Consider the following 27,919-nt stretch of genomic DNA (forward strand, 5'->3'; position numbering starts at 1 on the left):
TGCTAAAACCGATGACCTCAAGAATGCAGAGTATTTACCCTCTAGGCCTCAATGGGGTTTGAGCTTGTGTTGTGATGTTCAGCAGGTGCTATGAGTCAACGAGTAGAGCGTGGAATGGAGGGGGTCTCATATGCGTGTCACTCTCCTCTTTCTCTCTCATTTACGTACTTCTCTTCTGTATGCTATATCCAGGCTAGGTAAGATGTTCTCCTGCCCCATTCATTTGATCTGTGTCAACTGTAATTAGCAGTCCACCACTAACATGCGTGATAGGAGTAGGGAGTCACTGCATGCTGATCTATATGGAAGCAGTGCACTCTCGGGGCTACATCCCAAACAGCAACCTATTCCCTATGGTCCCTGGTCAAAAGTAGGGCACTATGAAAGGAATAGGGTGCCATTTGGGATCCGTCTTAGTGTTTCCCTGCTGCTCTGTATGGAGGCAGGGCTCACATTTTAGCCCCAGGCAGTGGGTGAGATGGTCAGAGACGGATCCAGTGACGTATCAAGACCCTCCCCGTCCTCAGATCCTCTCTGATGCGATGGCCTCTCTGGAAGGATGGTGTTTACACCACCTTGCCAAGAAGAGGGGACCCAGCTCCACTGCAGCAGTGATCTGGATATGATTTACTGTGAACATAATAAGAATTTGTGTACTTAACAGAAATCCCACTGAAAATATGGATTCAAATCTCTCAAATATGATTTTGGATGATAATGCTGTTTTTTGGATAAACTGTGGATAAAGAGTTATTGTGAAATAGCCACTGTAGCTACTTTACTATCCCAGATGTGTAGCAATGGTTATGCTGTTGACTCTAGCAAACTATTTTCTTCATGAAAAATCGAATCAAACTTTATTTGCCACATGTGCCGAATACAACACGTGTAGACTTTACCGTGAAATGCTTACTTACAAGCCCTTAACCAACAGTGCAGTTCAAGAAGAAGAAAATATTTACCAAGCAGGCTAAAATAAAAAAGTAATAATAAAAAGTAACACAATAAGAATAACAATATCAAGGCTTTATACAGGGGGTACCGAGTCAGTGTGCAGGGGTACAGGCTAGTTGAGGTAATCTGTACATGTAGGTGGGGGCGAAGTGACTATGCATAGGTAACAAACAAACAGTGAGTAGCAGCAGTGTACAAGAGGGGGGGCCTAAATGTACATTGTCTGTTGACGATTTTCATGAATTGTTCAGCAGTCTAATGGCTTGGGGGTAGAAGCTGTTGAGGAGCCTTTTGGTCCTAGACTTGGTGCTCCGGTACCGCTTGCCGTGCGGTAGCAGAGAAAACAGTCTATAACTTGGGTGACTGGAGTCTCTGACAATTTTATGGGCTTTCCTTTTTATTTATTTTTTATTTCACCTTTATTTAACCAGGTAGGCCAGTTGAGAACAATTTCTTATTTACAACTGCGACCTGGCCAAGATAAAGAAAAGCAGTGCGACAAAAACAACAACACAGAGTTACACATAAACAAACGTACAGTCAATACTGTTTCAAGGAACTTTAAACTCTCAACCCACTCCACTACAGCCACGTCGATGTTAATGGGGGCCTATTCGGCCTGCCTTTTCCTGTAGTCCACGATCAGCTCTTTTGTCTTGCTCACATTGTGGGAGAGGTTGTTGTCCTGGCACCACACTGCCAGTTCTCTGACCTCCTCACTATAGGCCGTCTCATCGTTGTCGGTGATCAGGCCTACCACTTTTGTCGTCAGCAAACTTAATGATGGTGTTGGAGTCGTGTTTGGCCACGCAGTCAGGGGTGAACAGGGAATACAGGAGGGGAGTAAGTACACACCGCCGAGGGGCCCCAGTTTTAAGGATCAGCGTGGCAGACATGTTGTTTCCTACCCTTACCACCTGGGGGCGGCCCGTCAGGAAGTCCAGGATCTAGTTGCAGAGGGAGGTGTTTAGTCCCAGAGTCCTTAGCTTAGTGATGAGCTTTGTGGCCACTATGGTGTTGAACGCTGAGCTGTAGTCGATGAACAGCATTCTCACATAGGTGTTCCTTTTGTCCAGGTGAGAAAGGGCAGTGTGGAGTGTGATTGAGATTGTGTCATCTGTCGATCTGTTGGGGCGGTATGCGAATTGGAGTGGGTCTAGGGTGTCCGAGAGGATGCTGTTGATGTGAGCCATGACCAGGCTTTCAAAGCACTTCATGGCTACCGACGTGAGTGCCACAGGGCGGTAATCATTTAGGCAGGTTACCTTCGCTTCCTTGGGCACAGGGACTGTGGTGGTCTGCTTGAAACATGTAGGTATTACAGACTCGGTCAGAGAGAGGTTGAACATGTCAGTGAAGACACTTGACCGTTGGTGCGTGCATGCTTTGAGTACACGTCCTGGTAATCCGTCTGGCCCAGCGGCTTTGCAAATGTTGACCTGTTTAAAGGTTTTGTTCACATCGGCTACCGAGAGCGTTATCACACAGTCATCCAGAACAGCTGGCGCTCTCGTGGGAGCTTCAGTGTTGCTTGCCTCGAAGCGAGCATAAAATGCACTTAGCTCGTCTGGTAGGCTCGGGTCACTGGGCAGCTCGCGTCTAGGTTTCCCTTTGTAGCCCGTAATAGTTTTCAAGCCCTGCCACATCCGACGAGCATCAGAGCCGGTGTAGTAGGATTCAATCTTAATCCTGTATTGATGCTTTACTTGTTTGATGGTTTGTCTGAGGACATAGCGGGATTTCTTATAAGCGTCTGGATTAGTCTCCCGCTCCTTGAAAGCGGCAGCTCTAGCCTTTATCTCGATGCAGATGTTGCCTGTAATCCATGGCTTCTGGTTGGGATATGTATGTACAGTCACTGTGGGGACGACGTCATCGATGCACTTATTGATGAAGCCGATGACTGTGGTAGTGTATTCCTCAATGCCATTGGATGAATCCCAGAAGATATTCCAGTCTGTGCTACAAAACAATACTGTAGTGTAGCATCCGCGTCATCTGACCACTTCCGTATTGAGCGAGTCACTGGTACCTTCTGCTTTAGTTTTTGCTTGTAAGCAGGAATCAGGGGGACAGAATTGTCGTCAGATTTGCCAAATGGAGGGCGGGGGAGAGCTTTTAGGATCCCCCCCCCCCCTCCCCCTGGTTGCACATGTGACATGCTGGTAAAAATTTGGTAAAACTGATTTATTTTGCCTGCATTAAAGTCCCCGGCCACTAGGAGCGCCACTTCTGGGTGATCATTTTCATCTTTGCTTATGGCCTTATAGAGTTGGTTGAGAGCGGTCCTAGTGCCAGCTTCGCTTTGTGGTGGTAAATAGACGGCTACGAATAATACAGATGACAACTCTCTTGGTAGATTGTGTGGTCGACAGCTTATCATAAGGTACTCTACCTCAGGCGAGCAATACCTTGAGATTTCTTTAATATTAGACATCGCGCACCAGCTATTATTGACAAAAGGACACGCACCCCTCGTCTTACCAGAGGTAGTGTCTCTTTTCTGCCGGTGCATGGAAAATTCCGCCAGCTCTATATTGTCCATCTCTTCATTCAGCCACATTTCGGTGAAACATAAGATGTTACAGTTTTTAATGTCCCGTTGGTAGGATAATCTTAATAGTAGGTCATCAATTTTATTTTCTAACGATTGCACGTTAGCAAGAAGAATGGCAAGCATTGGGAGTTTACTCGCTCGCCTACTGATTCTCAGAAGGGTCCTCGATCTTTTCCGCCGTCTTTTCTTTACGCAAAAGGCGTGGATTTGGGCCTGTTCCAGTGAAAGCAGCATATTCTTCTCGTCGGACTCGTTAATTATAGGAAAACGTTTCTTCCAGTCCGCGGTGAGTAATCGCTTTTCTGATGTCCAGAAGTTATTTTCGGTCATAAGAGACGGTAGCAGCAACATTATGTACACAATAACATAATGTTGCATAATGGTTTCCCTGTATGTTTATGTTCATGCTGTTATCATGGTCAGAGTTGTGTTAACATGGCATTCTTCTCCTTTATTCTCCCATAGGACTCACTTCCTGGTCAGTCCGGCGTCCATCTTGACAATGCCGGCTCAGTGTTTGTCAACGAGGCAGCGTTCACCACGTCAACGGTGCTTAACAACCGCCACGTGCACCACCACATGCAGCAGCACCAGAGAGGTGGGTCCCTGGGGTACGGAGATGACCCTCGAGCCCACAACAGCCTGAACACCATACTGGCCCGCTCCAGCCAGAGACACACGCTCCAACCCCTCTCCCTCTCCAAGGCTCCCACGCTCCACCCTGAAACAAACACACCCCAGTGCTGGGCGGGGGGTGCCGGTGTCACCGGGTACCTCTACACAACCTCAGGTAGACAGGGGACAGAGCACACAACCAACGGTAAGACCCAGCTCAGTAAAGTTGTGTGAATCCATGTCTGTTAAAAAGATTGTTTGTTCTCTAATCCTAAATACAGGATGAATTCAGGCTTTCTCTGCTGAATTTGACTGATAACACACAGGATGATATGATGGGATCTGTCATTGACTGCTAAATACCATATAACTAACTACATGTGGCAAGCAATATAACAGGCTCTTTTTCTCCTGTATCACTCTCTCTGTCTGTCTGTGATAACACATGATATCATGAGTCCTACCTCCTATCTGTGAGAGAGTAAACACAACCTTTGTACCCACCGCGCACAGACACACACACACACACACACACACACACACACACACACACACACACACACACGCACGTGTGAAAGCAAATGTAATTCAGCACACTACTGCATGCAGCTGTGGTGGTTGATGTATGACACACACATACACACACACACCCCACACACACACATCCCATCCTTTACAAGGCTGTCTCAGTTTCCGTAGAGATGTGAGGCCTTGTTTGTCCTTCTTTCCCAGTTAATCAGTGTCTCCTGGCAAAGAAATCCCCCTCAACCCTGACCCCCACCAGCCCGGCCCCTTCTCGCCTAGGAGAGAGAGAAAAAAAATCTATGTTTTCTCTATCTATCGCGCGTCGGGGGCCGGGGCGGACAACAGCGTGTGAATCAGAGCCCATGGCTGATGGGTTGGAACATTGATCTGAAAAAATCTTTACAAAACTCATTACAGCACGATTTGTCATCGCAGGAAGAGGAGGAGGGGAGGAGAGATGCACACACATATTAATCTGTATTTAACTGCTGACGTGTCAGCCGACATCTGTCTGCGTCTCACAGGTTTCAACTGTTATACCTCACTGGTGTAATGTACATGTATACATGTACATTACACCAGTGAGGTGAAAGTATTACTAGCTATAATGAGGTCCCACGTGTTGAATATACACTAGAAGGGATGCTACTGTTTTGATGGCCTGTTTAATGGGTTTTCGCTATAGTAAATATCAGTAAAACAGGCTGCTGCATTGTTTACTAAAGATTGCGACCAGAGCACAATCTCTCTCCATCGATCGCCTTATTATCCCCTACTGTTATTGACCACACATGAGCCACCGTAGAATCACAGTCTCTTGTCACGAAGACAGAGGTGTGGATACTTCTAACCCCATCTACCACAGGGCCTGATCAAACCTGACATCTTACCCACAATGCATCCCTCTGCGACCCCAGACAGTCCCCATAATGCACCGCTCCTGTCCAGTTAGAGATGTACAGTATGTTATCTGACAGGTCAGCAGTGATTTAGTGATTTGGACACTGAGGAACTTGAAGCTCTTGACCTGCTCCACTACAGCCCCGTCCATGTGACTAACCGGTGCCCCCTCACCTTGACTCTGTACCGGTACCCCCTGTATATTGCCTTGCATGTTATTGTACTGCTGCTGTTTAATAAATGTTTTCCCTTTTAATTTCTGTTTTTTACTTAACACTTATTTCATTTTTTTCTTCAACTTCTTAAAGCATTGTTGGTTAAGGGCTTGTAATTCAAACTTATTCGGGATCAGTGTCTCTTCCACGGGATGGTTGAGCTAACGTAGGCTAATGCGATTAGCATGAGGTTGTAAGTAACAGTAACATTTCCCCCGGACATAGACATATCTGATATTGGCAGAAAGCTTAAATTCTTGTTAATCTACCTGCACTGTCCAATTTACAGTAGCTATTACAGTGAAAGAATACCATGCTATTATTTGAGGAGAGTGTACAATTTTGAACATTAAAAGTTATTAATAAACAAATTAGGCATATTTGGGCAGTCTTGACAAAACATATTTGACTGCTTTACAGACTTGACTGCTTTACTTCTTCTTTTTATAAAAACATGAATGTGTTGAAAATCCCAAATTGTTTGCGTAGTGAACTTACACACAGCTCTAACACACACCCTTACCCCACCAGACATGCCACCAGGGGTCTTTTCACAGTCCCCAAATCCAGAACAAATTTATGAAAGCGTACAGTATTACGTAGAGCCATTATTGCATGGAACTCCGTTCCGTCTCATATTGCTAAATGAACAGCAAACCTTGTTTCAGAATACAGATAAAGCAACACCTTACGGCACAACGTCTCTCCCCTATTTGACCTAGATAGTTTGTGTGTATGTATTGATATGTAGGCTACGTGCACCTTTTTTGTAATTTTTTCAATTTATGTAGTTCTGTTCTTGTATATTAATGTTCTGTATTGTCATGTTTTGTGTGGACCCCAGGAAGAGTAGCTGCTGCTTGTGCAACAGCTAATGGGTATCCTAATAAAATACCAAATGGTGGTGTTGGAGTCGTGTCAGCCACGCAGTCGTGGGTGAACAGGGAGTACAGGAGGGGCCCCTCTGTTGAGGGTCAGCGTGGCGGATGTGTTGTTGCCTACCCTCACCACCTGGGGGCAGCCTGTCAGGAAGTCCAGGATCCATTTGCAGAGGGAGGTGTTCAATCCGAGGACTCTTAGCTTAGTGATGAGCTTGGAGGGCACTATGATGTTGAGGGTGTTCCTTTTGTCCAGGTGGGAAAGGGCAGGTTGGAGTGCATCATCTGTGAATCTGTTGGGGCGGTATGTGAATTGGACTGGGTCCAAGGTGTCTGGAATGATGGTGTTGATGTGAGCCATGACCAGCCTGTCAAAGCATTTCATGGCTACATATGTGAGTTGACAGGGCGATTGTCATTTAGACAGGTTGCTTTGGCATTCTCTTGGCACAGGGACTATGATGGTCAGCTTGAAACATGTCGGTATTACAGACTGGGTCAGGGAGAGTTTGAAAATGTCACTGAAGACACTTGCCAGCAGGTCAGCGCATGCTCTGAGAACCCGTCCTGGTAATCCGTCTGGACCTGCGGACTTGTGAATGTTAACCTATGTAATGGTATTACTTACATTGGCTATGGAGAGTGTGATCACACAGTCGTCCAGAACAGCTGGTGCTCTCATGCATGGTTCAGTGTTGCTAGCCTCGAAGCGTGCATAGAAGGCATTTAGCTCTTCTGGTAGGCTCGCGCCACTGGGCAGCTTGCGGCTGGGTTTCCCTTTGTAATCCGTGATTGTTTGCAAGCCCTGCCACATCTGACGAGCGTCAGAGCTGGTATAGTAGGATTCGATCTTAGTCCTGTATTGATGCTTTGCCTGTTTGATGGGTGTAGCAGAAGTTAATATAAGCGTTCAGATTAGTGTCCCGCTGCTTGAATGGTGTCTGCATCCCAAATGACACCCTATTCCCTATTTAGCACACTACTTTTGACCATCCTTAGGGGTCTGTTCAAAAGTAGGACACTTTATAGTAGAATAGGGTTCCTTTTGGGACGCATATGTTGTCTTCCCTCTCAAGGAATTCATTCTCCTCCACACTCTTCCACTCTTCCACTATAAACACTACATGACCAAAAGTATGTGGACAACTGCTTGTCGAACATCTCATTCCAAAATCATAGACATTGATATGGTAGTTGGTCCCCCCTTTGCTGCTATAACAGCCTCCACTCTTCTGGGAAGGCTTCCCGCTAAAAGTTGGAACATTGCTGCGGGGACTTAATACCATTCAGCTACAAGGGCATTAGTGAGGTTGAGCACTGATGTTAGGTGAGATCGGGCCTTGCTCGCAGTCGACGTTCCAATTCATCCCAAAGGTGTTTGATGGGTTTGAGGTCAGGGTCTGTGCAGGCCAGTCAAGTTCTTCCACACCGATCTCGACAAAACATTTCTGTATGGACCATGCAATGTGCATCGGAGCATTGTCATTCCCAAACAGGACCAGTCCACAAACTGTTACCACAAAGTCATCTAGAATGTCTAGAATAGTATGCTGTAGCGTTAAGATTTCCCTTCACTGGAACTAAGAGGCCTAGCCCGAACCATGAAAAACAGCCCCAGACCATTATTCCTCCTCCACCAAACTTTACAGTTGGCACTATGCATTGGCAACAATTTCATTACGCTTTTTTGCCAACGTTTACTGACACCGGTCATATTCAACGGGTGTTGTACACTTTAGCTCAAGACATGTAGCTAGCTAGCTAGCTAGGTGAACAATGAACCTAGCTAGGTAAATAACGTGTAAGATAACACACGTCACGTAACGTTAGCTAACGAGCCAGCCAGCTAACGTTAGCTAGTTAAACAACAATGAACATAGTGCCAAATCATGTCATTACTACCCTGCATGAATCTGCTGGGAGCTAACCAACCAGGTTCACTGTTAGCTAGCTAACATTAGGCTCTAACTAGCAAAGCAAACGGCTCTGGGACATGAATGATAATGTCATACACGTAACGTTAGCTAGGGAGCTAGCTAGCTAACAGTACACTTTAGCTTGAAATGAAACCACTTTCTGTCTAAATTAGACACGTGTTATATCTGCGTTCAACAGGATTACCAACACAGACTGACCAGCACAAATGCCAGCACAGATGCCGTCTATATGGCAGACCAATCCAAACTCCTCTCTCGGCATGTTCAGCCCACTCATTATTTCAGCCAATCATGGCTAGTGGGAAGGTTGGTGTCTGTGGCTTAACCAATAAGGCTCGTAATTGAACGATTTTATTTGTATTTACAGATGGCATACAAGTTTGTTATTAAGGCACATGAAAGTTCACATGTTCCAGAAGGCATTTCTGCCTAAAAACGCATTTTGACAACAACAACAAAAAGCATTCAAATAAATGGCTCCTGTGAAGTTGTAACTTTTCGACATACGCCTTGTTTCCTGAAATGGGTCACACATAAAACATACATTATGCTTACAGTGAAGCCGCTCGACCATCTACATCACATTAGTCATCTAACAGAATCCCATCCACATACTTTTGTATATACAGTGTATCTCACCTTCTTACCTTCTATTGATCTCAGACGGTATAAGATCTAACCACAATACATAATTCATTACTATTTAATGCATTGTATTTGGTGGTATACTGTATTAGTGCACTCTGAGTCTGTATTACGATCCCACATTACAGAACTCTCACATCCCACAACTAAAATAGCTTCCAGGAAACCAATATCTCACCTTGAATATTTTCCATATAACGTTTATTTAACTAGTATTTGACCTCAAAAAGGTCTTATTTCAGATGGAAATCCTCCATCCTCCGTATCTTGCTCAGAGCTATCAGAAGTTTGATTCTATTTCTCATCCTCACCTCCAGGTGTGGACTGTTCTGCTCCCTCACACAGGGCCTTTGGGATTGTTCCCTCTCTCAGGATTTCCATAATGTCCTCCTGCACAGTGATAATGAAAAAAAATGAAAAGATTGAATTTCCTGAAACGACTTTTGATCCAATGATTCCAATCAGATATTCTCATCTCGCCGAGCTGTTGAATAATTATGGCCTTTTGAAAATAAGTCATGTACCAGAATACTAGTTTGCTTCTGAAAAGAAAGACTTGATAAAAAGCTATGAAGATCAGTGCTCAGGATGACGATGTGGTGAGTTATTGTACTGGACCCATAGAAATAGAATCTCATTGTAGTTCTGTGAGTGTACCTTAGTGTGAAGATCATCCTGATTCACCTGCCTTTTAATGAACTGACAAGCCTCCTGACATTACATTTGGTGTTAAATTCATTCAAAATATCCCATTTGCATTTTATGCCACTGATTTGAACAGTGATCCCCTTCTATTACATTTCCAAAATGGCCTCCCTTTCTTGTAGCCTTCCGATCAGTCTGACCCACGTCCCTGTGTGGAGTGGAGTGACTAGTGAGAAAGTCTGTGTCCTATGGCTTTACAGTACAGCTCCGTCTATCAGACCTGAGTGAAAAGCCTCAGAACAGTGGCATGCACTCACGCACGCACACACACACCAGTGGTATTTAGACAGTCTGACACATTCTGGGGCGGCAGGTAGCCTAGTGGTTAGAGCGCTGGGCCAGCAACTGAAAGGTTTGCTGGATCGAATCCCCTAGCTGACAAGGTAAAAAAATGTCTTTCTGCACCTGAACAAGGCACTGTTCCCCGGTAGGCTGTCATTGTAAATAACAATTTGTTCTTAAATGACTTGCCTATTTAAATAAAGGTTCAAATAAAATAAAACAATTCCTGTGGGAACACAAAAAGGCGATATATAGACCACACCATCTTTTACCACAGCCACAACAGCACACCTGCTCTACTGCTAGACAGTTTACGTCCAGAGGGGATGATCTCACCCCACCTAATGGTCGAACACTCCCTTCACTCACTCCAAGGCCATGGCTATGCACCTGTCCTACGCATGCACACACACACACAAGCACACACTTGCGTGTGCACGTACATGCACACATGCACAAATGCATGCACGCCACAGGTTGTTGGTGGCACCTTAATTGGGGAGGACGGGCTCGTGGTAATGGCTGGGGCGGACTAGGTGGAATGGTGTCAAATACATTGAACACCTGGTTTCCATTTCTTTGATGTCATTCCATTTGCTCCGTTCCAGACATTATTATGAGCTGTCCTCCCCTCAGAAGCCTCCTGTGATGCACGCATCGAGACACACACACACTCTCCCTCCTTCCTCATTCTGAGGGCCCCATCTGGGCTTGCAGGTGTCATTTTTGTTCCTAATGATAATGATGACAGCGCCAAAATGACAACAGTCAGTGAAACTCTTAAGTAAAAGAGAAAAGATAAGTTATCAATGGCTGAACTGAGGCTGTGTTATTCATTGAATCTCTTGTGCTGGGAGGGAACAGGACACTACTTCATGCAGCTGCAGTGGTTGATGTATGACACACACACCCACACACACACACAGCTGCAGGGGTTTATGTATGACACACACACACACAGACCCACACACAGCTGCGGTCGTTGATGTATGACACACACCCCCCCACACACCCCCCCCTACACACAGCTGCGGTGGTTGATGTATGTAGTTAGAGAGGAGATGGATGAGGCTCAACAATTTTAGGATGAACTCATTATAGTGGGCAGTCAGCCGGGTCCATCCTGATGGGCTATTTATCTAGCTAGCTGTTCTATTATTTTATATTTTCTTTCCTGTTCGGTTTCTCTTCATCCCTCTTTCTCCTTTGTCGTTCCCTCCTTCCCTTCTCTCCTCTGGCTCTGTGTGTTTCGTTTAAAATTATTATTGTTCATGTCTGGCTGTTGTATGTGAGAGAGATAGTTAAAGGTCCAATGCAGCCATTTTTATCTCAATATCAAACACTTTCTGGATAACAAACCTTTGATTGTTTTCAATTAAAATGGTACAAAACTAACAAAAAAGCTTAAGCAACAATTTTGGTAGGAGTAGTGCTACGCGATTAACCAAAATGTCGATTATTTTTTATTTAAAAAAAAAAATAACTAATCGGCCGACGTCGGTTCAATTATTTCAATTCCATTTCGTTCCATTTTTTTTCCTGTGAGCTCAATGCGCACCTTGCACTGCAGTTTCTCTAGAGATCAATCAGATCATGCCCAAACTGCGATGTAGTAGGGATTTTCCAACAGATGTTCTACAATGTTCTACATAGTTTAGGGCAGAAAACGTTATAATGAACTAAAATGACCATAATCCATCGTGCGGCTACTTGTCCGTTCTGTTTCTTTTACCTCATGTCCACCAGATGCATGAAACTCTTTGAGTTCTGGCGGAAGTCAATCATTGTCAATGGAGAAGTCCGCAATGCTACGTTGGGGGTGAGGCACTAGGCTAGCCGGCCGTAACCGGGAGACCCATGAGGCGGCGCATAATTGGACTGAAAACTAGCTGTTATCGGCAGAGAGGTTTGGAACTCTCTTTATCGGTCTATTAACTAATTTACCACCTGGTGATGTCACAAAACTCCATCCCGCCAATTTCAGGTGTTCTTTTCAAACCGCTCTTACTCTAAAAGGGCATTATGATAATATTCACAATTTCACAGTATTATTCCAATCTCATGGTGTGGAAATTAATATAAAACACAGGAAAATCACGTACTGGGCCTTTAATGCTGGTGTTTGGTTAAGTTGGAATATCTATGATTAATATCTATGATTAATTGCTTAAAGGGATGCTTCATCCAAATTACAAAATGGTTTCCGATTGACATGGTATGACAGCAATCCATGCTTTGGTTTAGTTTCCCTGGCACTGTTTCCACTTGCTAACGTTTTAGCATTTGTGGCACAAATCCCATTCAAGTCATGGGACCGATATTAGCATTTTTCGCAGTATGTTCAAATCATCCATAAGTTTAAAAAATGTTTGCTTCACAATTGATTGTAAATACTTTTGTGTCATTTTGTAATATGTGTCATTTTGTATTATGGGTGAACTATCTCTTTGATATTAATGAATATAATCATCATGTATTTCTACCCATACAGATATAAACACACACAGCTATGTGAGGGAGACGTGGTCCTCGACGGCAACTGTGGCTGGACAGTATCAGGGTGTACCTCACCATGGCGACCACCAACTGGTCCTCTCCTCCTTGGTCCCCCTGGAGACGGATAGTGGGGATGGGGAGGAGGGGGGAGAGGAGAACATTGTGTACCTCTGAGGCTGGACAGACGGACCTTAAACCCTCTGGTTCAAATCCAGGACTCAAAAGACTTGATATGAATTTAGGAAGGCTCGGAATCACAGACTGGATTGACTTTGATGGCTCAGACTGGACAGTAAATAGCTAGGCCAGGTTTAAAAGAAGAACCAGATCTGGCACATATAAAGAAATCTCCCGTCCCCATCATGCTTTGCCTCTCTGCCCACAGTGTTCTGTGCCAGGTGCCCTCTATATGTGTCTCCAAGTGTTGTCTGTGAGAGAGACTTTTATCCTGCTCTATGTTTATATTTGTCCATGAATGTACAGTGTGTGTTTATCCGTCTCTGTTTAGAGTTCAGCTCCAGGGCTGCCACCGGGCCTCTGTGCCCGAGGCCCTCCATTGACATAATCAATTTCTCTGTTTCCCCTGCCCAACCCTTCTGCAGTGCCTTCCCCCTTTTTCCTTACCCCTGTATCAGTCTCCATCTCTTTGTTTCCCTGGCCCACACTGCCCTAAGTCTGCTTCAGTCTACCTCTCTCTGTCCCTCCCTTGTCCTTTAGTCTCCAGCGCTATTTATTAGGCTCTCCCCAAATGAAATGGCGTCTACTCTGTTACCACGGGGGGAAAAAGCGAGAGCAAGAGGGTCAGATATCACTAGAAAGGCTGAATCTCTCCAGTCGGTCAGTGGTTGATTGTCTAGTGACGGAATATACTGCCGCTCGCACATTCGTCAGACAAGCTCTATTTACAAGGCGAGCGGGATGCGGTAAACACATTAGATGTGACGGAGGAGGTGAAAGGCCATGATCAGAAGGGATTCGGTGCGTTTCTCAGCCTGTCTGACTCCTTTGTTTTCACCTGAAGGACTTGTGATTTTTCAGGAATAATCTTGTGAACCGTAGCAATCCATTAATGATACAGTAGAGTACACTGCACTACTACCGCCTATATGAAGTACAGATTTGATTCGGGTCAACTGCATATCGTGGTCAAAAACCATAGGGCAGAAATATTCCTGTACTGTATGTTCAATGACCTTTGAAGTATTACATCTGTGACAGAGTGCACTCTATATGTAAACAATACTTTGGATGTGAATGATACGAAATATGGCAATATGATTTGTTCTTTATGCTTATAATATATATTTTTTTTTTTACATTGTTTTCATCAAGGCACATATTTCAGGGCACGTTGTTTCTTGTAGTCGGTGTTCAGTCATTTAGGATTTTGTCTGACATATAGTTACTATATTAGCAAAGTCTGCGTGTCAGTAGAAGTTGGGTAGTCAGCCTGGGATCAGTTTATATGCACCACATTGTGACGCATCACATCTTTTTAGCAAAAGCATCACAATATGATGCACGGCAATGATATTGCAATGGGGTAGTAAGCCATGGTTGAAGGATGACTGATGAAATTAATCTTGTACGCACTCAAGAGGTGACCTTGCTTTTTACTAAGAGAACTCGCACTTGAATATTCATGTTCTACTTTAGTGCCAATATGTTTTCTTTTTTAATGACCATTGAGATGTCCTGAAAGTCAGGCTTTAGCTGTCCTACAGCCACCATTAAAAACACAAATAAAAAGAAAACGTTAGACCTAAAGGACATTGTAGGGTGTGTCCTGAATGGTTAACTACTCCCTATATAGTGCTCCAAGTTTCACCATGGCCCATGAGGCTCTGGTCAAAAGTGTGAAAAATATAGAGAATACTGTGCCATTTGGAAGTCAGCCATAGTATGTAGTTATACACAAAGGTATTGTAATAGGTAGCTTCATCCACCTACATATAAAACAGCACAATGGTTATGTTCAGATTTTGTTGTCAATACTATGTGATACAGTCGATTACTTTTATGTGTATATTTCACTGCCTTCATTTATTTATAGTCGATGAGCTTTATCGCTGTTTTATAGTACTCCTTGTTGGGTGATGTTGGATTTGTCTGTAGTGCATCATAACACGAACATATGCTTATGTACATTTTATCTTGTATACATCATTACTCTGTAGTAGATATCTTGGAATATAAATGCAAATAATGTATGTGTGTTTGATGTTTGTATCGTTATTATACAGCGTCTTCAGAATCAGAATGTAACAGGAGGGTGAAACCATAGAAATAGGTTGAATTCATTCAAATTCTATGGGTAAAACCACCAAACTGACAGCCCTTTCAATTCAGTACACTGTACCACTACCTCAGTCATGTTGACTTGACTGAGAGAGTTCTGTATACCAGTCAATGGTGTGAACGTGCCTGTTATTGGAATATGTTATATGGGGATAGATGGTGTTCATCTGGCCCAGTCATCCGCCCTATACAGACACGTACAAACACAGACACCTTGATGAATCAACACACAGGTGCCAGAGGTGGCAGGTGGCAAGCCAGCAGGTGCATGAAAGTCATCGCTTCACTCTCTGGCTCTAAGGTTAGTATGACATGCCTGCCTGTCTCCCTAAACATGAATAAGATATACAACAGCCAGCTACCTCAAATCCCCCCCCCACCACCTTCTCTCTCTCCCCCCTCTCTAACCCTCCCTCTCCCTTATTTTCTCCTATAATCTCTCCTGGGAGTGAAGTTGGAGAGTAGTAGAAGAGGACTTATCTTTTTGCTGACCTTGATGGGTTTGTTTAGTCCTAGTGTTTGATCTCCTTCTATTCTCCAGGTAGCCTCTTTCGTGTTTCCACTGTTTCCATTACCCTTATTTCCCAATAGCCAGCTCTGCAGCTCAAACTGAGATTAGTCTTTGCAATATCAGCGCTTTGAGCCTCTGGTGGCATACCTAGTCTAATTGGATTTGCGTGGGTGCGTGCGGCATAGGATTGTTGTACTGTATCAGTATGTTGAAGCTGGAGCAGGAAGCGAGAGTAGCATGGAAATGAAAATGTTCCTTTGTTTTAGTTTAACTCTCCAGAACCTTCACAAAGGGACTCGCTTCCGGATGTTACCATGGCAACCTGGCAGGGCTGCCAAAGGGAGTGAAGCGGAAGGAGAGGCTGGGGTACTGTAAGTGTGTGTGTGTGTGCACATGTGTGTGTGTTCACTAGAGCAGCATGCAGGTCTGAATAAAGATGAGCTCTCAATGGGGGACTGACACAAACACACACAATGGAAATATTAAAGGGAAAACATTGTTAGGCTGGTAACTGGTGAGACCAAAGTTGCTAGTGGCAATAGAGTATCAATCAATCAAATGTATTTATTAAGTCCTTACATCAGCTGATGTCACAAAGTGCTGTACAGAAACCCAGCCTAAAACACCAAACAGCAAGCAATGCAGGTGTAGAAGCATGGTGGCTAGGAAAAACTCCCTAGAAAGGCCAGAACCTAGGTAGAAACCTAGAGAGGAACCAGGCTATGAGGGGTGGCCAGTCCTCTTCTGGCTGTGCCGGGTGGAGATTATAACAGAACATGGCCAAGATGTTCAAATGTTCATAAATGACCAGCAGGGTCTAATAATAATAATCACAGTGGTTGTCGAGGGTGCAACAGGTCAGCACCTCAGGAGTAAATGTCAGTTGGCTTTTCATAGCCGATCATTCAGAGAATCTCACCGCTCCTGCTGTCTCTAGAGAGTTGAAAACAGCAGGTCTGGGACAGGTAGCACGTCCGGTGAACAGGTCAGGGTTCCATTGCCGCAGGCAGAACAGTTGAAACTGGAGCAGCAACACGGCCAGGTGGACTGGGGACAGCAAGGAGTCGTCAGGCCAGGTAGTCCTGAGGCATGGTCCTAAGGCAAAGGTCCTCCGAGAGAGAGAGAGAGAGAGAGAAAGAAAGAGAGAGAGAGTATTAGAGAAAGCATATTTAAATTCACACTGGACACCGGATAAGACAGGAGAAATAGTCCAGATATAACAGACTGACCCCAGCCCCCCCGAGACATAAACTACTGCAGCATAAATACTGGAGGCTGAGACAGGAGGGGTCGGGAGACACTGTGGCCCCATCCGACGATACCCCCGGACAGGGCCAAACAGGCAGGATATAACCCCACCCACTTTGCCAAAGCACAGCCCCCACATCACTAGAGGGATATCTTCAATCACCAACTTACCATCCTGAGACAAGGCCGAGTATAGCCCACAAAGATCTCCGCCACGGCCCAACCCAAGGGGGGGCGCCAACCCGGACAGGAAGATCACGTTAGTGACTCAACCCACTCAAGTGACGCACCCCTGAGTATCTGAGTCTGACAGTTAGGTGTCTGATGGATTAGCTACTGTAGTATTACAGCGTCATGATAATATGAACAAAAATATAAACACAACATGTAAAGTGTTGGTCCCATGTTTCATGAGCTGAAATAAAAGATCCCAGAAAATGTGCATATGCACAAAAAGCGTATTTCTCTCAGATGTTGTGCAACAATGTGTTTACATCCCTGTTAGTGAGTATTTCTCCTTTGCCAAGATAGTCCATCTGCCTGACAGGTGTGGCATATCAAGGAACTGGTTAAACACCATGATCATTACACAGGTGCACCTTAATCTGAGGTCAACCAAAGGCCACTCTAAAATGTGCAGTTTTGTAACACAACATAATGCAATTGGCATGCTGACTGCAGCAATGTCCACCAGAGCTATTGCCAGATAATTGAATGTTCATTTCTCTACCATAAGTTGCCTCAAGTCATTTTAGAGAATTTGGCAGTACGTCTAACCAGCCTCACAACGGCAGACCACATGTATGGCTTCGTGTGGGCGAGCGGTTTGCTGATGTCAACGTTGTGCATACAGTGTCCCATGGTGGCGGTGGGGTTATGGTATGGTGAGGCATAAGCTACGGACAACGAACACAATTGCATTTTATCGATGGCAATTTGAATGCATAGAGATACCGTGACGAGATCCTGAGGCCCATTGTCGTGCCATTCATCCGCCGCCATCCCCTCATGTTTCAGCGTGATAATGCACAGGCCCCATGCCGCAAGGATCTGTAGACAATTCCTGGAAGCTGAAAATGTCCCAGTTCTTCCATGGCCTTCATACTCACCAGACATGTCACCCATTGAGCATGTTTGGGATTCTCTGGATTGCTGTGTACAACAGTGTGTTCCAGTTCCAGCCAATGTCCAGCACCTTTGAACAGCCATTGAAGAGGAGTGGGACAACATTCCACAGGCCACAATCAACAGCCTGATCAACTCTCTGTGAAGAAGATGTGTTGTGCTTAGGGCTGTTACAGTTACCATATTACCGCCAAATCAGTGGTCACAAGTCATGACTGAGTTTTGTCACGGTAACTAGGCTTCTCCAAGCTCTAATGCTACTGATGGTCATTAGTAGCCTACTAAACTTGGTAACTGCCTGGTACTCAGCACTATTGTCCCTCTAATCACTCTGACAGCAATGCAAATGTAATCGAAAATCAAATCAAACACTGCATGAGAGACCATGAGCTCATATTGCACAACATTTCTATAGGCTATGCAATTGCGTGAGAAAACAGAGTGATGGCCTCTATTAAAAAGAGGAGGATCCCATCAGCTTTCTATAGGCTAGCTTTCTATATTTATTTCTCCACTTTCTTACTATTAAGCATATTACTTTTCTTTACAACAGGAGTATGGCCTACCTGGATGGCATGATCCCTCATTCGCTATGTATTGTTTTCCCCTGCCCCTGTTTCGAGATGGTCCTTTCTAAATCAAATCAAATTTCACACACATATTATTTAGTATACATGCATTCGGAAAGTATTCAGACCCCTTCCCTTTGTCAATATGAGGTATTGTATGTAGATTGTTATTTTTATTTATTTAATCCATTTTAGAATAAGGCTGTAACGTAAACATTTTGGAAAAGTCAAGGGGCCTAAATACTTTCCGAATGCACTGTATGTAAAGACAAGATTAAATTAAGAATAGTCGGATGTGTGATAATATTAGCTTATCTCTTGAATGATGCCCAGCTTGTTTGCAGTAAGGGAAGAAACAGTGCATGCATTTTTTTGCAACTTTTTCAAATGATAATCGCACACCTCATCTAGCCCATAGGCCTAAATGTTTTGATAAGGTTTGAATCAATCCAAGTGGCCAAATAACTTCTTAAAATTAGGCACATTAATCCGCTTTATAACCGATGTAGAGCCTAACTGGCATACATGGGCGGTGTGTGAGTTTCAAGTTTGGGGAAGATAATGTCCACCATTAAAATGCACCTTTATAATAAAGCCTTACGTGCATAATCTCATTTTCGGTCACTTTTGAGTGTTGTTTTCCCGCTAATTGATTGCATTTTGGAACATTTGTGTGCACATTGCTGCTCTCATAATGTGAAGAAAGAGCCAAATAGTTGATCAACATTTTAAGCTAAACGTTCTGATCTGTTGCATTGGTTATAACAGGTTTTTGTTGTTGCTAGTGGTTGTATTAATGTTGGATCTATCACATCCCACAACTGTCCCAGACTGTTTGGAATATTTATCTCTCGCACAGAAAAGGTCAAATTTTGCACAATGGGGGAGAGTTGTAGCCTACTTCGGAACTCAGATGTGAAAAGGGCCCGTTCATGTGACGGCATTGGTTAATAAGAATTTAGACATCTGAGAAAACCATGTGAATGAGAGGTCCATTGGAGCATGCAGCCGGGAGAAGGGAATTACAATTACTATATTCAGCCCAACGGGCACTGGCAACAAAGGCATGGATTTGTTTAGGGGGCATTACGGCCACACAAAGAGTAATCCAGCAGGAAATTTGAGGCATTATCAATTGCTTGTCAAACTGAATGAGAGACTGATGAAGTGTGCGCAGCATGCGCAAGAAGCAAAGCAGAGCTTGTGCATTTCGTGCAACTTTTTTCAAATCATCATTAAAGTTGCATCATTCAGCCTTACAATGTGTTAAAAATCAAAACATATAGCCCAACGTTTGTATCACAACTAAAGTTGCATAAATAACTCTAAATGAAGCATATAGGATGACCTGTTTCTTTGTTAACCGCTCAGCATGTGGGCACTCCCTCAGAAATGGGAGAAAATATCCTTTCTATTTTATTCAGCTTTGTTACATTGTATTCTTCATGCTATAAAATAATGCCACTGAATTATATTCAAATCTTGTCTGCTAAATGAAGTAGTGTAACCCACATCCATATGGCATAGCCTGTTCTGTTCTTCTGAAATATATATTTATTCATATCATGTTTCTTTAGACCTGTCTAAAATAAATCATGGATTTATTGTGATGGTGTAGGCTATATTTAATGGATGTATTACACTTTTTAAAATGTAGATGTTCCAAAGGTCTGAATCAGTGGCTTGTAGGATATGCATGGAAGCCAGGAGATGCTAAATGTGTTTATGTTATTTAATGGTTAATTACCGTGAGATTGGCAGTTATTTGCTTGACAATCACCGGCTGACAAAATTTTATGACCGCCACAGGCTTAGTAGCGCTTCATGAGGCAAGTGGTGGTCACACCAAATACTGACCGGTTTTCTGTTCCTGTTTTTAATTTTATTTAAACAAATCTGTGACCAACCGATGCATATCTTCATTGCCAGTCATGTGAAATCCATAGATTAGGGCCTAATGAATTTATTTCAATTGACTGATTTCCTTATATGAACTGTAATTGTAAAATATTTGACATTTGTTTGTTTATACACTATATATACAAAAGTATGTGGACACCCCTTCAAATTAGTGGATTCGGCTATTTCAGCAACCCCCGTTGCTGACAGGTGTATAAAGTCGAGCACATAGCCATGCTATCTCCATAGACAAACATTGGCAGCAGAATGGCCTTACCGAAGAGCTCAGTGACTTTCAACGTTGCACCATCACCATAATTTTTTCTTCGTCTGTATTACAGGAGGGAGAGAGAAGCCAAGCAGCTGCTCAAGCATGGAGCGGGGTAAGGGCTGTGTGGTGTGTGTCTGTGAGTGACAAGGGGAGCAGGGAGGGGGAGAGAGATAGTAATCAAGTCGACTCGCGCTGGTCGACTAACGTACAGTAGCGGTGCGTGTGTAAAAGAGTGGGGAAGCCAAGACAGAAAAAAAGCCATATTAACAACCTTTGTATTTGCGCTATAACCTGTTAGTTCATACTGTTTGCTGGGGCTCCCGAGTGGCGCAGCGGTCTAAGTGTGCACTACAGACACTCTGGTTCGAATCCAGGCTATAACACAACTGGCTGTGATTTGGATTCCCATAGGGCTGCGCACAATTGGCCCAGCGTCGGCCAGGTTCGGCCTGTGTAGGCCGTCATTGTAAATAAGAATTTGTTCTTAACTGACTTGCCTAGTTAAATAAAGGTTGTTTCATCACAAAACTGGAGACCAACATCTGTTCGGTGGGTGAAGTCCACAAAGCATATTGCATTTAACAAACAGTTACATGACCTACATGGTCAAGCAAGTTAATGTTTCCAACATTTTCGGACTACTAAACAACTAATGATTTAGAACCACGGAGAGTTACCGCAAGTTGCAAAGAAAACAGGCGCTGCCTCCACTATCCCATCACCATTTCAACTTCAACATTTCAACATCATCAAATCACATATGCTTAGTCTAATACAGTGACAACTAAAAGATACCAAAAACAATTTAGTCCAATCAAAGTAAGCTAATATGATGTAGCTGTCCATGGTACTGATGTGTGTTGGTGTGCGCGCAAAAACATGTTGACTCACTAACCCTACTTGTAGAGAAACGCCAATGCCATTCTCCTCTCTTTCATGTTGACGAAACGGTCTATGACTATGTCATACAGTACACGATCTTAGTTTTTTGTTGTCCTAGGCTACCTGGCTAAAATGCTTGCTTGCTAGCCTAACTTCCTTTTATGGGCAAAGATGCGCCAGGACAGCTAATTAACATTAGCCTACTACAACTAGCTACATATTGAACTTCCTTCCTGCCAGGGACACAATGTATGAATTTATAATCATTGGTCCGTACGGAGAATTAATAAAAATTAATTAAAAGTATAAATTCCTATCTCCATCCATGGCTAATTTAGGAAAGAGCCGATTTTAGCTAGCTAGCCACCGGAGGACAATGACACAACGAGATGCAACATTTAAAGTTTTTTCTGTAAATTACGTTTTGCTTTTGATGTGATTGTTGTGAAGCCAAATCCAACCTGGCTCCCTTGACGTTTTTGTTGTTGTTTTGCTCCAGTACCATTCACAGCGTACTCAGTTTAGCTCAACGCTGATTGTTGAATTTTTTTATGAAGGGAGACCAAATGTTCTCTGGCTCCCGATGCATTCAATGCTACCGGCGGCGACAATGTCATACTCATTTTGAGCAGACAGCATCAGATAGATGGGCTATACATACTGAGACAGAGGGGCGCTGTTTCGCACGCTCGGATGCTTCCTCTAGTGAGATACATTCAGCCTCTTGCGAATTGAAAGAAAATGATGAAACAGAGGCGAAAGTTGCAATATGTTATGTATTTTTCTTCTTTTCTTGGTATATTTTTGGGGAAGCCTGACTTCCCTTGGCATCGATGAATACACAACACTGCTAACTTATTGCTAGATATTTATCATCTCATCTAATTTCACATAGTACCTGTCTTGACAGCATCACACCGAGAGAAGCTAGTTAAGCTATCTAGCTAGTGTTAGCTAGGCTAATTGAGACTACATAACTTTTACTGTGTGCTTTCTCCCCTTCCTACAGTAAATAACAACAACTCCATTCAGATTATTAAGTAGCGGCTTACCTGTTGGCTCTTGGTGTTGTAACCTGTCCTTTTTTACATTTAACTTTTAGTTTTGTAATTTTAATTCCATCTTCCATTGATTAGCCTAGCTATCTCCTAATAACTTGCCACACGCAGTCTCTAGCTCCTATGACTGTAGCCTAGTGCGTTTTGATGTCTTGTGATTGGATGACAACAAGAAGTTACACGCGCCACTCTCGTGAAAAGCAAGAGCAGCAGCAGCAGCATCAATGATCAAATGTTCTTTCTCTCTCTCTCTGCAGGAAGTGTGATGTAGACCATCTGTGTGGTGAATTCACGTGGAATTGTATACATTTTTCTTATCGTTTTAACAGAAAAACTCTAAAATTGTCTGTTAAGAAAAATGATCCATTTGTCACCTCCCTACTTCTGAGTCATCTGCCCCAGAGGAACGTGGAGTGTGTGTGTGCATGCGTGTGTGCTCTGTGTGTGTGTGTGTGTGCTCTGTGTGTGCGTGTGTGCGCATGTGCGTTCACAACCGCCGAGTGTTGAGAATGCAGAGTGCTTATGCCTTCCCCATGGGGAACTGTAATGAATTCTGTGGGCGTTCGGAATAAAGCTGTCCAGACCCAAATATAAATAACAACCATTAAAACACATCCGGCTGAGGAGGGATTTTATTAGAGATACCAACAATATACAGCATTTATGCAACTTATTGGATTCCTCTCTGGCTGATATATGGTGACACACTAGCCTCGGTATAACTACAGTCTAGTGTGTTTGGCATCAAAACAAGCTTTATGGGAGGAAAAGCAACTTTAGGTGGAACAATTTTTTTCTCATTTATTTTTTGATTTTGTTTTAAGACTTCCACAAACGAGTTTTCCCCGGGCAGTAGGGCTGTGGTGGCATGCCAGGGTTACATGAGGAATGGTCACAGCAGTGGAGTATGAAGTTTGGGAATTTGAGAACGTTAGTTGCCATTGCTTAGATCTATGGATATCACATGACTGAGCAGGGCTCTAGCCATGAGTGGGCATTGGAGGGCATAGGCCCACCCACTTGGCAGCCAAGCCCACCCACTGGGGAGCCAGCCCCAGCCAATCAGAATTAGTTTTTCCCCATAAAATTACTTTATTACAGACAGAAATACTCCTCTGTATCCACCCCCCTTAGACGATCCCGAAGGTGGGGAAGCCGGATGTGGAGGTGCTGGGCTGGCGAGGTTACACGTGGTCTGCAGTTGTGAGGACGGTTGGACGTACTGCCTTATTCTATAAAACGACATTGGAGGCAGCTTATGGTAGATAAATTAACATTTAATTATCTGGCAACAGCTCTGGTGGACATTCCTGCAGTCATCATTCCAATTGCACGCTCCCACAAAACTTGAGACGTGTTGTGTGACAAAACTGCACATTTTAAAGTGGCCTTTTGTTGTCCCCAGCACAAGGTGCACTTGTGCAATGATCATGCTGTTTAATCAGCTTTTTTTCTCCCCTTTTTCTCCCCAATTTCGTGGTATCCAGTTGTTAGTAGTTACTGTCTTGTCTCATCGCTACAACTCCCGTACGGGCTCGAGAGAGAGACGAAGGTCGAGAGCCATGCGTCCTCCGAAACACAACCCAACCAAGCCGCACTGCTTCTTAACACAGCGCGCATCCAACCCGGAAGCCAGCCGCACCAATGTGTCGGAGGAAACACCGTACAACTGGCGACCTGGTCAGCGTGCACTGCGCCCGGCCCGCCACAGGAGTCGCTAGTGCGCGATGAGATAAGGATATCCCTATCGGCCAAACCCTCCCTAACCCAGACGAAGCTAGGCCAATTGTGCGTCGCCCCATGGACCTCCCGGTTGCAGCCGGCTAGGCTCGAATCCAGAGTCTCTGGTGGCACAGCCTTAGACCACTGCGCCACCCGGGAGGCGTTTAATCAGCTTTTTGATATGCCACACCTGTCAGGTGGATGTAAACAAATTTGTGCACAAAAATTTGAGAGAAATATGCTTTTTATGCGTGTGTAATATTTCTGGGATTTTTATTTCAGCTCATGAAACATGGGACCAACACTTTACATGTTGGATAAATATTTTTGTTCAGTGTATATGTGTGCCTCCAGACAAGTAGTCAGTATTTGTTGTTGTTGAATTCAATTTTAATCGCATATCAAGTAATAATATGACAAATAAGCGAGGGATATTATGTTAAAGGCCCAGTGAAGTCAAAACATTCTGTGTTTTATATATATTTCCACGCTGAGGTTTTAATAATACTGTGAAATTGTGCAAATTATGATAATGCCCGTTTAGTGTAAAAGCTGTTTGAAATTCCTATTCTGACAGTCCTACCAAAATTCTAGTTTAAGAAGCTAGAATGTTTCTTCTTCACAATTTTAATTGAAAACAATCACAGTAAGGTACTTAATTGATACCCCAAAATGACTTGATAGAGATCAAAACATCTGCATTGGACCTTTAACCCTCTCATCTTGACCTCTGACCTATAGGCTTTAAAGTGGCTCATATGTGCCCCCTTTAACACACACATTGTCCCCAACTGTATCAAGGCGGAGTGTGTGCAGCAATCTTTATCCATAAACACTGTAATACAGACACATTTGGTGGCTTTGATGCCATTAAGAACAAAAATTCTCAAAGCTATGGCATGTAACGACAAATTCTGTTGCGGAACAGATCCCAGAGGGATCCCCGTTTCCACGCACACACACGCGCACACAAACACACACATACAGACAGACAAACATACACAAACACACACCTTTGTTTCCGACGCCCCTCTTTCATGTCAGATGACCCGTCCAACTCTCAACGTTGTGTGACGGACCTGTGTTGGACGTCATCACAACATTAAGGTTTACATGGCAGAACCAGGGGATTCATTTTGAAACTGTCACACAGGATTAGTTTGAAAGGGGGAAACGAGATTCGCCCAAAGCTTCATCCATCGAGCGTCATGTGAAGGGGTTAGAGGGGGTGTCCCCCCGTGTTGTGTTAGATGTTGTGTGCTGAGCTGCACGTGTGACAGCCTAAGATTTGATCACACACAAAAGCATGTTCCCACTCGCTGCTCTCTGACAGAAAGATCCACCTTCAAAAGACCATAATGGAGATTTTTTGTTGATGATCTTTTTGAATAGTAGAAGAGGATTATTACGTCCTCTTATTGGTTTAGATGACCGTGTGTCTGAAAAGGCTTTGAGCGCATGGATAATCCACAGAGGTGCGGAACACCAAAGGATATACCCTGGGTTCGCTTTGGTTTGACGTGAGTCACCGCAAATGACTGACCAATACTGTACCTGTGAACATATTTTTAACCTGACGATTATATCTGGTGCTATCCCCAAGGTTTGGAAGGTGGCCCATGTACTCCCCCGTCACCAAGGTGGTGACCCTTGTGACCTAAATAATTATCGGCCTTTTTTTGAACTTTCTTGCCTAGCTATATTAGAATCCTTTATTTATTCTCAGCTAAGGTCTTTCTTATCTTTGAAATGTATTCTAAATGTTGGGTTTTAGACCAGGTCATAGCACTGTCTCTGCTGTGTCCCTAGTTATAAACGATGTGCTTAACTGTCAGGATTAAAGGCGTCATTGTGCTGCTCTCTTCATAGACCTGTCAAAGGCTTTCAATACGGTTGACCGCTCATTGCAAATTCAGAGGCTTTACTCATGCAGCCCAGACCAGGCTGCATGTAACTGGTTTAAAAATGACTTGACAGATGGAATTCAATGTGTATCTACTGATGGTGTTAAATCAGGTTTTCCTGGATATTACGAAAGGTGTCCCGCAGGGGTCGATTCTCTGTCCTTTTCTTAACTTTTTACTGCTTACATGTCTGAAAAGAATTGTAACCTGGACTTGAATGCCAATGATACTGTTGTGTATGCTACTTCCACCATGGTTGACCAGGCTCTTTTCTGAACTACAGTCTGCCTTCATTGTATTACGGAAAAACTGTATTAAACTGAAATGAGTATTGAATGCAGGTAAAACTATGTATATGTTGTTCTCTAGAGCGCATAAAAATAACTGATGATTTAAGCATATGTACTTTGGATGGTGTCCATATTGATCGTGTCCCTGCTTATAAAAATATCTGGATAGATGAAAAGCTGAGAATACAAATGGGCTTCTTTAAAAAATTGCTAAATAGTAGAAATGACATTATTCAGTCTACGTTCTGATTGGTCCTAGACTGAACGCAGCTGCCACTTCATTAAAGCCGTTAGATGCAGTTTGTCTTAGCGCGCTGCGCTTTATTACGGGCAACAATTGTAGTACTCATCACCTCATTCTCTACCAGAAAGTTAGTTGGCCCTCATTGATGTCAAGTAAGTTACTACATTTGTTTTGCACCTTATTTGTGGAATCAGCTCCTGGAATTAAATGTGTTGTTTTGGTGCCTCGAGGCCAATTCAGAAAGCTGATTGAAGACCTGTTTTTTTATGACAGTTTTTCTTTTCGCTTGCATTTTTGTATTTATGTATTTTCTGTAATGTATGTAATTCAGGGCTCATCTGTAAAATAGACCTTGATCTCAGTATGTCTTCCTGCTAAAATAAAGGTTCAATGAATTAAATAATTTTAAAAAACGCCCTCAGCCTCTTTATCCTCCATCCTCACATCTCTTTTTTCTCCTGCTCTCTGCCGTTTTTCCTATCCTTCTCTCTCTCTCCCTCCATCGTTCTCCGTCCCCCTATTCTCCACCTGTAAGGTGTCCAGGCTCTAAGTCTTTCTAATCCTCTGAAGCCTCATCACCACCACCCCCAGACAGAACTGTGATCTTTCCCAACAGCACCCTGTCTGTCACTTCACTCTCAGCCTTAACAATGTCCTACCCTCCAGGTAACAATGGTTGACATTCTGGCGCTCAGAGAGAGAGAGGGATTATCTGCTATCTGCGTGTCAGTCTGCAGTGGACCTCAAAAGCAATCGTCTCAGTAATGGTGGGGTCGGGCTGTGTGTTTACCACTTTAAAAAATGTCATGGTAGTTATATGGTGTTGTGATCCTACTGCTGTGATCGTGCTGGCTGGTTTTCCGACATCCCCACAGGCAATAGATGGGGATGGTTTGGGATTTTGGAGACTCAGATGAACTCGTGGATACCATTTGTATGTCTCTTCGTTCAGTATGAAGGACGTTAGAGGTAGTTTCGCGAGCCAATGCTAACTGGAGTTAGCACAATTACTGGAAGCCTACTCCCATATACACTGAGTATCCCAAACATTAGGAACACCTTCCTAATACCAAACGATACCACTTTGCCCTCAGAACAGCCTCAATTTGTCGGGGCATGGACTCTACCAGGTGTCGAAAGCGTTCCACAGGGATGCTGACCCATGTTGACTCCAATGCTTCCCACAGTT

At 43.7% G+C, this 27,919-nt stretch overlaps 1 protein-coding gene and 1 long non-coding RNA gene across 3 annotated transcripts in view; one reads left to right on the forward strand and one right to left on the reverse strand.

Moving 5' to 3' along the window:
- The window catches only part of LOC129863707 (rho guanine nucleotide exchange factor 28-like), a 91,371-nt gene extending 76,452 nt beyond the window's left edge, over window positions 1-14,919 (forward strand). Inside the window, exons 35-36 of the mRNA XM_055935896.1 lie at window positions 3,977-4,331; window positions 12,705-14,919. Of these exons, the coding sequence (XP_055791871.1) occupies window positions 3,977-4,331; window positions 12,705-12,883 (534 nt within the window). The 3' untranslated portion in view covers window positions 12,884-14,919. The remainder of the gene's footprint in view (window positions 1-3,976; window positions 4,332-12,704) is intronic.
- LOC129863708 (uncharacterized) lies at window positions 9,537-22,953 on the reverse strand. 2 transcript variants are annotated; one of them, XR_008761008.1, is made up of 3 exons: window positions 22,565-22,953; window positions 16,438-16,627; window positions 9,537-9,616 (listed from the first exon to the last, which is right to left on the reverse strand). It is a non-coding gene; the product is annotated as an uncharacterized LOC129863708 (long non-coding RNA). The 2 variants fall into 2 exon arrangements; XR_008761007.1 differs by lacking the exon at window positions 9,537-9,616 and having other exon boundaries at window positions 16,063-16,627.
- Window positions 22,954-27,919: the final 4,966 nt, after the last annotated feature.

The sequence above is a fragment of the Salvelinus fontinalis genome, chromosome 10, assembly GCF_029448725.1.
Source record: "Salvelinus fontinalis isolate EN_2023a chromosome 10, ASM2944872v1, whole genome shotgun sequence".
Classification (NCBI taxonomy): domain Eukaryota; kingdom Metazoa; phylum Chordata; class Actinopteri; order Salmoniformes; family Salmonidae; genus Salvelinus; species Salvelinus fontinalis.